The 15,666-nt window shown below is 34.4% G+C and overlaps 1 protein-coding gene across 3 annotated transcripts in view; it reads left to right on the top strand.

Annotated features, from left to right (window-relative positions):
• LOC118446477 (zwei Ig domain protein zig-8) overlaps nucleotides 1–15,666 on the top strand; it is a 169,066-nt gene that overhangs the window by 129,892 nt on the left and 23,508 nt on the right. For all 3 annotated transcript variants that reach the window (XM_035877151.2, XM_035877153.2, XM_035877150.2), the window contains one exon: nucleotides 8,641–8,803. In XM_035877151.2, coding sequence (XP_035733044.1) covers nucleotides 8,725–8,803 — 79 coding nt within the window. In that variant the 5' untranslated portion in view covers nucleotides 8,641–8,724. The remainder of the gene's footprint in view (nucleotides 1–8,640; nucleotides 8,804–15,666) is intronic.

Genomic DNA, 15,666 nt, shown 5'->3' with positions numbered 1-15,666 from the left:
TTTCGAATAATATGACGATATAAGTATGAGAGAAGCCGGCTCTGTAATTTTCCGCGTGCACGCAATAGTTTCAAGTAACATGATTCTTACGAATTTTCCACTATCGTAAGGAACGTTACTTCCTTTTCATCCTTTCTCTTTTATTCACAGTTACCTTTTTGTTCTCGCAATATAATCGAGTCGGCTGAATTTTATTTCACATGCTTTACTTGCACGAGACTCGTTATTTCTTATAAAAGGAAAATTCTAAAAGGATGATACCGGAGGCACGAAAGTTTTTCTCGCGTATATATATCTCTCAGCGAGAGTATAACGCCTTAAAGTTGACCTATCATCGTCCCTATATGATCCTTTTTTTCTTTCCTTCTTTTTTCTTCCTTATTCCCTTTTCTTCTTCTTTATTTTTTTTTTCTTTCTTTTTTCTTACTTTCTTTCTCCCTCGAGCTCGTGAAAACTGGTCAAACCGGAGGTTACGAAATCTCGGTTAATTTTCACGAATTGTTATTCCGATCGATCGCGAAAACTTTATCTTCTTCGAACACGCGAATTTGAAAGACTTTAATAACTGGGTCGTTGGGCGAACGGCCAACGTAAAGTTAAAAATATTCATCGATGATCTTTAATATCTTTAATATCCCTGACAATATTGTAATATATGTATAATAAAAATATATGTAACAAACTTAACCCCTCTCGAATCGAAAATGTTTTCATATGCTTTCGAAGGAATGTAGTTCGATTCAAAGAAAGTACAACCATCTCTTCTCTAGAATTCACTTTCGAGAGAATGCCGGTTGTAGATTCGAAAGAGTTGCCTACTGGTTTTGAAAGGTCTCGGTTGCTGCTTTGAGAGTATCACGTTGTTTCCATGAATGCCAAACTATAGCTTATTATTATCTGATAAAGGAGCAATGGCAAGTTCGTATAACGTAGAATATATTCGATATGGTATTCGTTCTCTTTTATAAAATTTGAATAGAAATTCCTTTTATATTTATATTTGACAGGAATATATATATATATATATTTTTTTTTTCTCGAACATTTATAGGTTGAACGAAACTTTTGTATGTGCAGTACGTACGTACGTATATTTATACCTCAAGGCCAATACTGACTTCAGTTAAATTTACAATAATTATATACGAAGCTACATAGGAGAGTAACAAATCTTGTAAATGCATTAAATTAGATGTTAAATTACGAAACGGGATGATAGTTTTTGCTACGGTCGAATGTTCTTCCATACGATGAGAAAGAGAGGGAAGAAAAGGAGGAGGGGGAGGAAGAGGAGGAGGAAGAGGAGAAGGGGGAAGAGGAGGAGGAGAAAGAGGAGGGTATAACAGAATCAGAGGATCTCAGAGAGATAGCTTTAGTGAACTTCGAACTTTCCCACTAACAACGTGATAAGAGAACCTCCGAGCTACGTATTCCAAAGCCATGGATAGATAGATGGCGAATACATAGGGAAAGACAGAGATAGATATAGAAAGATCAAGAGAGAGAGAGAGAGAGAGAGAGAGGAAGAGTCGTCGTCGTGGCGAAGTTACGGACGTTTCTGCGGCGTGAAACTAAACTCGTAACTCCTGCCTGTGCGCAAAACTTTAAACATTAAATTACGCGGTAGAAAATGTAATTTTTCTAGCTCGGTGAACGCGCGCCAACCTGGCGGCCTTATATACGCACATACACTTCCTACTTAGATAGAAATACGCATACACAATGCAGCTCGTCTTACGAAGCCGTGACACCTGTCCAATGATGAAAGGCGACTCTTGATGCGACTCGACCGCACAACGTAATAACGTTTCCTTTTTCATGACGAGAAAAGTAGAGAAAGGAAGAATGCGCGATGCAAGCAATTACGGTGAAAAATGCTAGACATATGCATACGCGTTTCCTAGGACGAGACTGAAAGGGGTGATAGAGGGGGTGAACCTCGGTATATAATATAATGCTAGAATCGAGCTCCGTCGTTATTATACTCGTGATTCTACCTCATAGTCTCTCTACAGATCGTGTTATATTGGTTCAGTTATAACATATTGAATGATATCGCAACGTATATTAAATATGTCGGATGGTTATACGATATTCGAGCTTGAAAAATTGACAGCGTCCGTTTGTTCTCTAGACTCTGCGAAAAGAAAAAGAAAAAAAAGAGAGAGAGAGAGAGAGAAAGAAATAAAACAAGAAAGAAGAAAAGCTTGGTGGAACGAAAGATCTGCCAGTGTTAAAGCGAAACGTCCGAACGTAGAAGACGAATGATTCGAATTTCCTGCTAGCGATTCTCGCCGCACGAACGAACTTGAAAATTACGTCTTTCAGATCGAGTTCAAGTTCAGAGACAAGAAAGAGAGAAAAAGAGAGAAAGAGAGAGAGAGAGAGAGAGGAAGATAGATAGATGTGGGTGGATCCCATAGTTCAAGATCGATCGAAGTTTCGGACTTAGATACTTACCAAAGGATAATGTAACGAAGTTGCAAGTTCGGAATGGTCCAAGATGATCGTTCGAGGTCGGTTACCTCTCAGGAAAGTATCGTGACTAAACGAAAAACAGAATGAAGCTGTCTGTGTGAGGACGACGTCTATTTTTGCACGTCATCCAAACTCTTTTCTACGTTATCGAACCTTTCTAAGGTACATCCTACTCCTTCCAATTTTCTCCCTTTCTTTAAGGAAGAATATATATATATATATATATATGCCTCGATGAAGATGCTTGAGCTTTTTTTACTACCTAGACACTTTGTATCTCAATACTAATGTACTATATTTCACTTCATGATCTACTATAAACCAGAATGTATTACACGAAAAATAATTTGTTGAAAGCATATAATCTAATTATTATATATAAAGAGTAACACATTTAATAATACACCCTTAATACCGATAATTATATAATTTTATAAATATTAATAAAAATATTTTAAATCGAGCTATTACTCAAGTTTATTACAGCTATAAACTAGAATTATTAAGAATGTAAGAGTTTTAAAAGAATCGTAATTCTTTTTAAAAACCAATGTGAAATCCTTTCTAGTTGATATTGAAATTAACTGTGCAAAGAGATATCAGTCATGTGCTTTGATCACTGAAGCGGTACGTAATCGTTTAGCATTTTTTAGAAGATAACGTTACGAAGTGGAAAAAAATTCGACGAATCGTCATTCGACATTTTCCAACGGGATAGGATAGCGATTTTTCAACGCTTTTACATCGAGCAAGACCGTCGAGGATAACTTTTTTACAGACCACGATGGTATTTGCATGTCGGATGATTATACGGTTGCGAGTAAAAGGAAGTCTACATTTTTTTTTTCCCCTATAAAAGTCCTGTCTGTATCACGATACTGTACTATATCGTATTTGAAACAGCGAAGCATTAAAAGGTACTCTTGCGAAGGGCCAAGTAAACGTACCAGGACGGAATAACTGCTGCGAACGTTTCGGGCACACGCGTGGCTAGATGGACTCGCGAACAGCATTATGCAAAGTTCATTAAAACCGAACTCTTGGAGCTCGGTGCGCTCGCAGAGAAGCTCCATGAAGCAGTTTTCATCTCCCTCCCACCGCCCCTACTCTTCTCCTTCTATCTCTCTATCTCTCTATCTCTGTCTCTCCTTTCTCCGCATCGTACTCGAAGCTACGAAGAGAGTAACGCTTTAGCCGTGGCGTTAAACTTGTCCAAGTTTCTCTTTCCTCCCTTTTCTTCCTTTTCCTCTTCCCCGTCGTTTTACTGTCCTTTCTAACTCGGCGCTGTCGGTCGGGACTAAAAACTTAAGGGTTCCCTCTATCTATCCTACGTCATCCTCTCTCTCTTTCCTCTTTCTACCTCTTTCTTCCTATCTTCTTTCTTTTTTCTTTTTCTTTTTCATGTTTTTTTTTCTTTCTTTTTCATTCTATTTTCATCACAAACGCTCAAGCTTTTCATATTATCCTTCAACCCCATCCCTCACACAGACTCACGTTCGATCTTACTATTTCTCCTTCTTTTTGTCATTTTTCTACGTAATCGATTGCTTTATTTTCTTCTTACTATTTTTTTTCTCTTCTTTCCAAATCATGTGCATACAACAACGGCACACAACTTTGATGTCTGATTTAAGTCTTCTTCTCTTCTTTCTTCTTCTTCTTCTTCTTCTTCATTTTCTTTTACTTCTTTTTTCATCTTCTTCTTCTTTTTTCTTCTTCTTCTTCTTTTTTTTCTTCTTCTTCTTTTTTTTCTTCTTCTTCTTCTTTTTTTTCTTCTTCTTCTTCTTCTTCTTATTTTTTTTCTACTCCTCGTCCCGACATAATTCCCTTGTTGAACTATACAAAAATCAAGGACGTGTCTCTAACCTCGAATTTTCATGGTCGATACTCTCTCCCTCTCTCGATAAGCAATAAATTCTAATATCTTATGAATAATGAAATTTACTACGATTTGATAATGTAATAAAAATATATTCTTATATTTTATATTCATATATTACTGTAGAAACAATGATATTCAAAATTTTTGCATATAATTTTAGATTCAAACTCTTAATTATCATTTCGACGAGAATAAATTGAATCATTAATATCTACATAATTTTTGAGCTTGTTCGGAAATAATTTTTGATTTAATTAAAAATTTGTGGTGCCACTGCTAGCGTAAGACAATATGTACATTCTCGACGACCGGTGAATATCAAATCGAATTGTGCGACCGTTTACAATCGAATGTTCGTGTAAATGTACTTTATGTCTACAGATTGCAATTGCAGAATTGTGTAAAAAAAAAAAGAAAAAGAAATGAAAAAAGAAAAAAGAAGAGAAAGAGAAAGGAAAGAGAATTCCTGCAGCAGTAATGCATGTAATATCGGTCGATATTCGAGGTATTGATTTACTGTCAAAAGTGGAATTGAACTGGTGTTCGAGTACGATGACCACAAACCAACACGTTCGAATCACGTATATGTTGGGAAACGAAACTATCGACATATCGATCATGATATTTCGACCTTTTCTAATATCAAAGCTTCATTTTTATAGGAATTGATGAATAAAGGATTCTAAGACAAATAGAAGATATCCCAGAAGATGTTATCATGATTTAAGATCAATTAAAACAAAAGAACGATCTACGATAATAATTTAATTAAATAAAAAGATATATATTGTCTTAGTTTTTTAATAAATATTCAATTACATCTCATATGTATCTCGTTTATTAATTCCGTTAATTCTCAAGTTCGCGTGTAAACCACACGATTTAAAGGTGGAGTGACGAGGTTGAGTAGGAATTACGACGATGAAAATGGGAATTATGGGAATTTCGAGGTTGCTCGTGGAGTTCGCGTTAGCGTAATAACTCGTAAAGACGCGATTACATCGAGGAAGGAAGGAAGGAAGGAAGAGAGTGCCTTCGTTCTCTTTCTCCCAAAGACATAGTGTACTAAAAGTGGGACTGCGCGAGCGTCGAAATACGTCTCCTCTTTACGTCGAGGTGCTGGCGTACAGAATTTGGGACATAGGATCGGGATACATCATTGTTGAGTAAAATCGAGAGAGATAGAGATAGAGATAAAGAAAGAGAAAGAGAGATAGAGAGAGAGAGAGAAAGAGAGAGAGAGAAAGGGAAAGAGAGATAGAATGTGTTCATGAAACTGTTAACTGTGAAGAACAAAGAAGAGGAAAGTTAGGTGAAAGAGATATAGAGAGGAAGAAAAGAAAAAGAGAAAAGGAATCAGAATGAGGACGAACGAGAAACAAAGATGAAGGAAGATGAACGAAGATGGATAAAGATGAAATAAGAAGAAGAAGATGGGAACCGATGATGAATGATAAACTAGACGAACACATGCATAGGTAAATAGTTTTGATGGAACAACGAAGATTATTGAACTCAAACAACGGCGAGAGGAGAATTGAAAATGAATGGTTGGGAGTTGAGAAAAAGAGAAATAAATTTTCAAGGGGAAAAGATCTCTCTCTCTCTCTCTCTCTCTCTCTCTCTCTCCCTTTTTTTTCTTTTACCTCACATCATTTCTTCTAGCAATTGGAACATTTCTTTTTTAGAATTAATAGTACGCCGTGACTGTGCATCGTCATAAGGATATATTAAATCATGAACGGTTATCTTGAACTAGTTCAACAAATCAGAATTCAAAGTAAATCGTAAGATCACGAATATGACATTCTAGTCGTCGTCTCTCTCTCTCTTTCTCTTTTTCTCTCTCTCTCTCTCTCTCTCACTCTCTTTCTTTCTTACTTTTTCCTTGCAAACGTTCATTTGATTTATTCGATCCCTCCGTCAAGATTTATTTCTGTAGAGTTTTCATTTTCTTACCCTCCCACTATATGGTCTAAAGTGTTATTAACTTTTTAATACTATCTTTTAGCGTGTCTCTATGAAATATGAATTTCCTAGTTTTCGTTCTCGCCGATCGATACAACGTTCTTCTGTTATTACCTGACAAAAGCAGGAACTTAGATTTCCTCTTGAATTTTTAAATTCGATGATACCGAGTATGTCATTCTGTCGTTTATATTCATACTCTTTTTATTACAAGAGTACATTAAACAACAAAGAACGTTGCCATCTATTTCAAAACAAACAAACTCCCACCATATAAATCCTATATACAGAGTAAACTTTTTTAAATTAAGATACTTAGGTATATCGAAAACAACGTATGTTTGAAACAATACTTTCAAACAATAGATATTTCTAATTTATTAATCCTCTAAAATCAATAAAACTTTTATTTGAAACTTTCTTATCAAAATTTCGTTATTTTCGGGATATTCAGATATTTTAATTTAAAAAATGTATCCTATATATATGTGTGTGTGTGTGTGTGTGTGTATGAGTATATATAGATATATAATATATCTATCCATAAAGGAGTACTGTAATCTAATATCTTTTTCAAGCATGACCCTAAGTATCTCAAGAGACCGAAATTGATTTCTATGCGGACATTCTTCTGGTCCTTCGAATTCCCAAATGGCACGTAGACGCAAGTAGAGAAAAAGCTCTCTTGTCCATGAGAAAAAAGAAATAGTAGAGAAAAAAGAAGATAAGTAATCTCTTGAATGCTATCGAAGAAACGTATTCGTCGTATCAATTTTTATAATATATATCTATAAAAAAAAATGTAATTTTAATATTACTTTGATATATAAGATTACTTGTGGATATTTCTGCTATCGAAATTCTTGATCTAAAATAATTAAATTAAGAAATAATTACTCCAAAAAAAAACATTTTCGCGTAGCAACGATAATGAACTTTCTATCTTTTTAGAAAATATCTATCTATATATAGAATATAAACGAAAAATTCTAAAGACTAATTCGACTTAAAAGGAAAAAAGATTCGAAGAAAAACAAGGCAAAGAGTGGAAAGTACAGGACTCGTATTCTTTGTTTCGTTCAAATTATTCACTATTCAGCAACGAGAGTTTAATTATAGTTTAATTAAAATCCTTGCTCGCTAACTGAGGATAAGTTTGAGAAGTTAATTCCCGCAGAGAGTCGACGATACTTTCATATTAGCGTGGCACTCTTCTTTCTCTCTTTCTCTCTCTCTCTCTTTCTCTCTCTCTCTCTCTCTCTCTCTCTCTCTCTCTCTCTCTCTATCTCACAAATAAAATAAATTAATTACATTATAGCATTGCAAGTTACGTCTCTATTTCTTTTTACTATCATATGTACGATTCACGAAAGCTTCTAAATTCATTTTTAGTAACCTGAAAGTCCAACTTGCTATATATTCGATTTTGTTGCGTCTGACTAAACTTATCAACTACTACTGCGAACGCGACCCGTTCGTGTATTAGGGGAGACAATTGACGAAAAAAAAAGTACTTGTTATTTTGTAATAACGTAATGTGAGTATAATGTAATATGAATTATTATACTATAATATTTATATGGCATTTATACAAGCATTAATTAGATAAAATATAAGGAGCAACATAAAAATACAAGAAAAAATATTTCTTTTATTTTTACATACATGCATGTATTAGCAAATATTTTACTCATACCTTTAAGAGCGAGAAAGAAAAGTGATAATTTTCCGGTATAAGCGAAATTACGTGATACCTGGCACCGCATTGCGGAGTAATACCGTGAGCATTATGGTATTCCTGGCTATAAACTAAACCCCGAGTATGTACGTGTAACATATGAAACGTGGTTTTTCACGACCTTCTTTTTCTCCGTAAATCGACGTTATTTACCACGACCGTTTTGTCTTTCGACGGTTTTAAAGATTTCTATGTGTAACATTCATTCGTATTATAAAACATCATCGAGATATAAGAAGATCAATAATTTTATATAAGATTTATATTTATAATTTAGATATATTTTTTATACATTCCGCAATGGCTATTTCGTATAGAATGAAAAATAAAAACAAATTTTTTATTATATTAATTTTGTTATTTGTCCGACAAAAAAATATATAAATGCATATACATATGTAATATACATATAAAAAATATACATAATACATATATATATATATACATATATATATATATATATATATATATATATATATATAGGTCGTACGAATTTCAATGGACAATTCATCATGATCATCAATCCATCTGGAGAAACGCATACATGCTGACACAGGAACGACGGCTGTTTCAGATGACGGAAACGTCAAAGCCGCGGTACGCGAACCGCAGTAGCGGGGAGAGATAAGGAAGGTGAACGGCATCACGCCGAGCAGTCATGTGCAGTGTCATGTGGCTCCTTCGGCTGCTGACAACTTGCTGCCTCGCACTTCTATCAGCGTCTGATTTACGCACAGGTACGTTCAAATCTATTGTTTCCATTCAATGTACTATCTATTCAATAGTAAGACAGTAGTGAACCTAATTATGTCATATAATGATAGTATGATTTTAGATTGAATTTGAAGATATTTCAACTTTTCTATTTAACAATTTATAAACGTTTTTTTTTTAAACGATCATTTTTATAATTATATAAAAATTATTAATTATATAATTATATAATTATATAATTATATCTTTTTTAAACCAGTACGCGTAGATTTACAGCGTATTGTTTTTCATTAAAAAAAAAAAAAAAAAAAAAAGGGAAAGAAAATATGATATAATAAATGTATAAAAATAACGCTTTTAATTTTTAAAAGTATGAATGAAAATATTTTTTTACCGCAATATTTTTCCTCTCTCTTTTTTTTCTTTTCTTTTTTTTTTCTGTTCAAAACAAACTCAACAACGAACGCTCCATGTTTATACGGTAATAATGCACCCTCGAATACCATCGATGCACGGGACAATGCACGAATAGCCATCTCGTTATTCTATTGATTCGAACAGAATCGCTTATGAAGAGACCGAGGAAGCATGAAATCCACAGCATGGTCATTGTACTCCGGAATACTCATGCTTACAGATTTAACCTAATTATTTGTGTCAGTGTACGAAACATAGGTATGCCGCTTTATAATAATAGTAACTCGAACTACGATTCTCTATTTAGTGTAGCTAGCTCTTCGCTAGACATCTTAAGAATAAATAGCCTGAGGCTCGAATATGTATCGAGTAAAGCGGATATACTACGCTTCGAGTTGAGTGAAATTTGCTCGTTTGCATAGTGAAATATTTTGTTATTCTATCGACGTATGGATATAGATAAGCTTGCGTTAACAGTGCATTACAAAATGTAATGTATATATATACATATATATCGAATATTTTATTCAATTCGATTATCTTCAATATATTTATCGTGCACATTCGTAGAGAGGATACGTAAAAAAAAAAAAAGAAAAACGAGAATGAAGTTGTATAAATCGAAAAATTGTTGGAATTTTATCAAAGTGAATATTTTCTTGTTTTTTTAAACGATTTTAATTGATCAAATCAAACGAAACATTTCATGTGTATTTTAAATGTGCAGGAATATGTAGGAGAGAAAAAAGGATGGGAATATTAATGGAAGTGAGAGAATGTTCTTTTTCTCTCTCTCTCTCTCTCTCTGTCTCTCTCTCTCAATCTCTCTCTCTCTCTCTCTGTCTCTCTCTCTTTCTCTCCCTATGTCTTTCTATCATGTCGAATGCTGTTCAATTATCGCATGCAAAGGAGTTCTATTTATATTCTGTCGTACCCTCGATGTAATTCGATTTACCGTATGCACGATCCCGGATGATTTCTAGACCGCGAACGTCCGTAGACCGTATGAGAGCACACTATGTATATCCAGGATGATGCGAATATCGCGTCAAAATGATAACAATGTGCCGGGAATTTCGAACGTTCGCAGCTGCAACGAGTTATGGTACAATAACGTCGACAGCCATTAAAGATCCCATCGACAATTTCTGTGATCTTAGCCATGCGACAGTAATGATTAGTTCGTCAAAATTTATTATAAATAAATTTGAAATCGGTATGATCGATGAAATGCATATTAATAAATGTTAATTCCTAATATCGTTGAACATATGAAAGAATGAATCAGATTAATACAAACAGCTTGAAAAAAATTCTTTCAATATATTTGTTTAAACAGTTTCGATTCAAATTACATTTCTCGTAGATACTAAAAAAAATATATATATATGTGTGTGTGTGTGTACACACACATATTTCTCAAATATTTAATTCCCATAAACAGAGTACACGAATATGCAATTAGAAATAATCGATATCGGTGTCCTCTTCTGTAGTACACGCGTACCAATACATCTATAGGAAAACGCTTTCCATCGGTGATGAATTTGTCGAAGCGATTAAAATTCTGATATAGCGATGGACAGTAAGGAGGTTAAAGCTCTCTTCGTTGATTCCAGTTACCCATCGACATCGAATCACAAGGATGCTCGATCGAAATGATTAATCAGCGTCAGCATGTACGAAGATCCTATCGGAAGTGCCAAATTCCGAGATTCGGCGACCCTTTGCCTCTGTGTTAGCTCGTTACTAACAGGCTCAACCATTAAATTCCAAATAACCAGAATCATAACGTTTAGCTGCAGCCTCGGGCATTCCGTTTGATTAGCCAATGAATCTCGTGAAAATGACGCGCAACAAGGTACGAAACTCCCGAGGTCGCTCATTTCACGAGAGTTCCCAGCATCAATGAGAACATCCACACAGTTTGAAGTGACTAGAAGGCATATCGTTTGTGCTGTCAGTAATTCATGAAGTTGTAAAACCTGATGAACGTACATTCGTATTTGTTCTTCAAATTAGAAAAAAAAAAAAGAAAAGAAAAAAAAATTGTGCGTAATGAGAATTATATCGTGATAAAGTTTAAACGTTTTACTTGTCAAAAGACGAGGAAAGTTATTTCGCATATAAAACAAACACGATTGATTAATATTATAATTTTATAAAAGGACTGTTAAACGTTTTCATTCGAATGGAATTTCTCAAATATTGTTTGAAATATCGAGAAAATTCTAATAAATATTTCAATGAAAATAAATTCAGTGAAACCAATTAAAACGTGGTCCATAAAAGTCGTTATCTTGTCATAAACATTTTAAACATATATGTATTTCCCTTCGCATACCTTCATGCAGAGAGTTCATTTTATTAAGCGGATTTATAGGAATTGGCGTATATAAATGTATACGTATATATCAAACATATACTCATACATGATACATTATGTTCTTAAGCAATACGATTAAACTTTGCCAGCGACAATGCATAATACGCGTGAAACGTAGAAGCGAATCTGAGGAATCCCTTCGTATCGTTCACCAATGATGATGCTTGCACTTCAGTGGAATTAGTTACGTCAAGCGAGTATGTTTGAAGGTATGGTACGTCGTTAAGAAGATATATGTATGCCTTTGGGCAAAGACCGGGTGTGATTTTCTCAGTAAAGTAAGATCTATTCGTGAAATACAGAGAGGAAATTGAGAGAAATATTGTGTACCTTGGAGTCAAAGTTACGATCGAAAATATCTATATACAAATATTATAACTAGCGAATTAACGATTTTAATCTCAAAAGATGCGAACGATTGACGATCGGCGAGTTAGCCTCGTAGATTTATGAGGCACGATCGAATAAATTCGAATTCCATTGACCGGCAATATACTTAATACGCTATAAAACTTTATCGTCATTTTATTCCGGAAATAAAGTTTGAAGAAATTGATAGAATTGACCGAAGAGACATGAATCTTTATCGAAAGGCATCGGGATACATTGAATTGCTATGATAAAACTTATTGAAAGAAAGAAAGGATGCTAAAAAATTATTCGATTTTCATGAAAGTATAAAAAAAAAAGCAGAATGAAACATGAAAAACTTCATTGAGAAAATTTATTCTATTATATTACATGTCTCGTAATACTTCAAACATAATAGCAAAGTATAATATCGATTCGATTATCTATCGTCAAGAAAAAATAACGAAAAGATAAATAAAAGGGAAGATCAATTTTAAGATTTACATCGATTAAACACATTACAACATTTTAGTACGAGCAAAGAACCAAAGTTTGATATTAACTTTCTTTACGCGAAAGCACGGAAACGAAGCGAATTACAATTAGTAACATTTCTTGGATCATGTTTACGCTCGAAAAGGCATACGTTAACGCGTGAGCGCATTGACTTTCAAGCTTGCTGTGAGTAACATCGGGCAAAGGGCTCATGTAACACGAGCCAGCAAAATTTAATGCGTGGAACAGCGAATAGTGCAATTGCTTGAGAGAAACTCTACGTGTAGTACATCCCGTCGTTCTCATCATCGTCTTAGTCGTCGTCTATGGAGAACGAAGCTCGTTCGTTTTTCGAAGCGTGTAATGCAAATCTACTTTTTACGTCCCCGTAAAAAGCTTCGTCACGATAATAGCCTCGTAAAGATGAAGAACAATTCGACGAGAACGATCCCTTTTTTTCGATTTGAGTTATCAAAGATCGTTTAACGACTATTACAAAATATAGAGAAGAAAAAAGAAAAAAAAGAAAATAGAAAGAGATTGAAAACAAATGCATGTATAACTCTATACACTTTTTTTTGTTCATATTTAATGGAACATAGATATATTACAGAATATTGACAAAATCTGAATATTGCCCTTAATTTCATTCCAATTCCTTGTAAATGTATTTTCGTTATAGCAAATTTTCGTTGAGGTTAGGACGTTTCAAAAATGGCTTCCTATCTAAAGACGAAGTGAAAGTAGAAAAAAGATGTGACGAGACGAGACGAGACGAAAAAGATGCTTCGAGCGATATCGAGGAGATACTTTGCATGATAGAGGAATCGATCAAGATCAGTAAGATAGCGTTTCTTTACTATATTTTATGGAAAAGAGATCTTGAAGCTTTAAGCTCGCTTTCTCATAAACATCACTTCTGATCGGAATATTCATGAAGGAAATGTTCAAAAATCGTTGGAAAGCGCCTTTTAAATTTCCAATGTAGAATAGATCGCCCAATGTCACGTACCGATTGATATCAATCAATTTGATCTTTATCATTATATACTTTTATAATGAAGGGACGAAATATAATTTACTCTCGTTTGCGGTTATTCGTCTTATAGAAATGGACGAACAAATAGCAATCAAGGTCAAACCGCAAGGAAATGTATTCCAAAGTAAGTTGCAATGGAGATATATATATATATATATATATATATATATATGTATATAACATTCACTTATACAATTGTAAGATAAAATACAAATCTGCTGACTCTAGCATCTTTTACGCTCTCTTTCTCATGCTCATTCACTCTCACTCTTTCTCTCTGTCACTCTCTCTCTCTCTCTCTCTCGCTCTTTCTTCTCTCTTCCTTCCGTCGTTGCTTTTACCTTAATCCATTCCATCGAGCGAGAGTACGCAAGAGTTCACTGAACAGCTCTCAAATAGAAACGACCAAGTCTCAGGGGGGTGATTCGTCGCGAAGATATTTCTACGGATTTTCGCGCAAACGCTCACATCGATTCTCCTCGAGCGATCGTTAAATTGGATCTCGTTGGTGATGACGCGTTCAAGTAAAGAGACGAGAATTGTCGACGTAAGGGAATAAAGTAGCTTTAGAAGCTCTATGTTTATCCCTAGAAATAAGTTGCTTTTGTATTTACTTTATCATTTAGGTTAGATCTATTTACCTGAATAAGAAAATATAAGAAGATTAAGATATGTCTAGACATGCTATTAACTATTTCATTTTATTATTAGACTTGACTATCAATGGGATATTATTTAATAATATTATGTATTACGTTTAATTAATTTATTAACTTTAATGATCATGTAATATAATTTACATTTGAAAAGCACATGTCACATTTAATAAATATTGTTTTCCTCTTTTTCTTCTCTTCCTTTTCTGTATTTATCTATCTCTAGCGACGTTGCGTATCTACTAAGTCTAGACTATGTGCGTTATGCACGTTGCACCGACTACGTTACATGCATAATACATGAGAATACAACTGGACTGTGCTTCGAATCGGAATTATTTACTGTGGTTAGCCCGCAGCTCCCTAAAATTACGCTACCGACATTGCCTCGATGCCGTATCCTATTCGAGAGACAGACAGAAAGAGAGAAAGAGAGAGAGAGAGAGAGAGAGAGAGAGAGAGAGAGGGAGAAGGAGAAAGAGAGAGAAGCGTGCCGTGTTAGAAACGTATATTCTCGAGCTCAACGTTTAACCACATCGACTTTTAACCACGAGCACGCTTTCTCGAGGGGCACGTACAACCACCATCCCAACATAGTCACGTCACATGGCGCACCACTCTCTGTGCTCATGGTCCAGCTCCACATGTGTCCTTCGATAAGTCATAGTCAACTTTTAAAGCCATTACATCTGTGTCATAGTCTTATTGTATCCCATTTTATTTCTTAGTAATAAAAAAATATGTATATATATAAATGTTTTAGAGCGATATATATATATATATTTTTTATATACATATATATATATATATATATATAGCAAGTAGTACATTTCACGTTTTGATCAATATATTAAAATTACTTCTTCTTTTTTTGGTTTATTTTCATTATCCTTCCTAAAATTACTATGCTTTTAAAGCAATTTTTAATACATTATGACAAATTAATACGTATATTTCATAACGTATGAGAATTGTAATTTTAAGATCCATAATTGGTGCATGATAATCAACGACTATGATTAATATTTATTTAATCACCAATTATTATTCGAAAATACCTCCCGAAAATCGACGATAATTTTTAAGGACCGATCCAACCGTTTTCTATAGCACTTATGAGAAAAATAGAGAGGGAGAGACAGAGAGAGAAAGAGAGTGAGAGGGAGAGAAAGAGAAAGAGAGAGAGAGAGAGAGAGAGAGAGAGAGAGAGAGAAAGAGAAGTGCCGTTTTTTCTTGCTTTTTACTGAAAACGCGATTCCATTTTCTATCTAGAGCAGGAACGGAGCGCGGAACGTAATACGAGGGAAAATGCCAAGTCAGAAGTCTCGAGTGTTTGCGAGACTCGAAGCAGGTCGATTAAAGCTTGTGCAGGTTCTCGCATTGGATGAAAATATGAGGACTTCGCGGCGAGACGCTCCCTCAATGCTGGAAAATCTTCTTTCGAATTTTCGAAAAAGAAAAGGAAAAGAAGAAAAAGTAAGAGAGAGAGAGAGAAAGAGAGAGAGAAGAAAAGTGGAAAAGATGGATTGCGAGAAATCGCAA

Source organism: Vespa mandarinia, chromosome 9 (genome assembly GCF_050613455.1).
Source record: "Vespa mandarinia isolate Hongniang chromosome 9, ASM5061345v1, whole genome shotgun sequence".
In the NCBI taxonomy this organism is placed as follows: Eukaryota; Metazoa; Arthropoda; class Insecta; order Hymenoptera; family Vespidae; genus Vespa; species Vespa mandarinia.
This window is presented reverse-complemented; position numbering and strand designations above follow the sequence as displayed.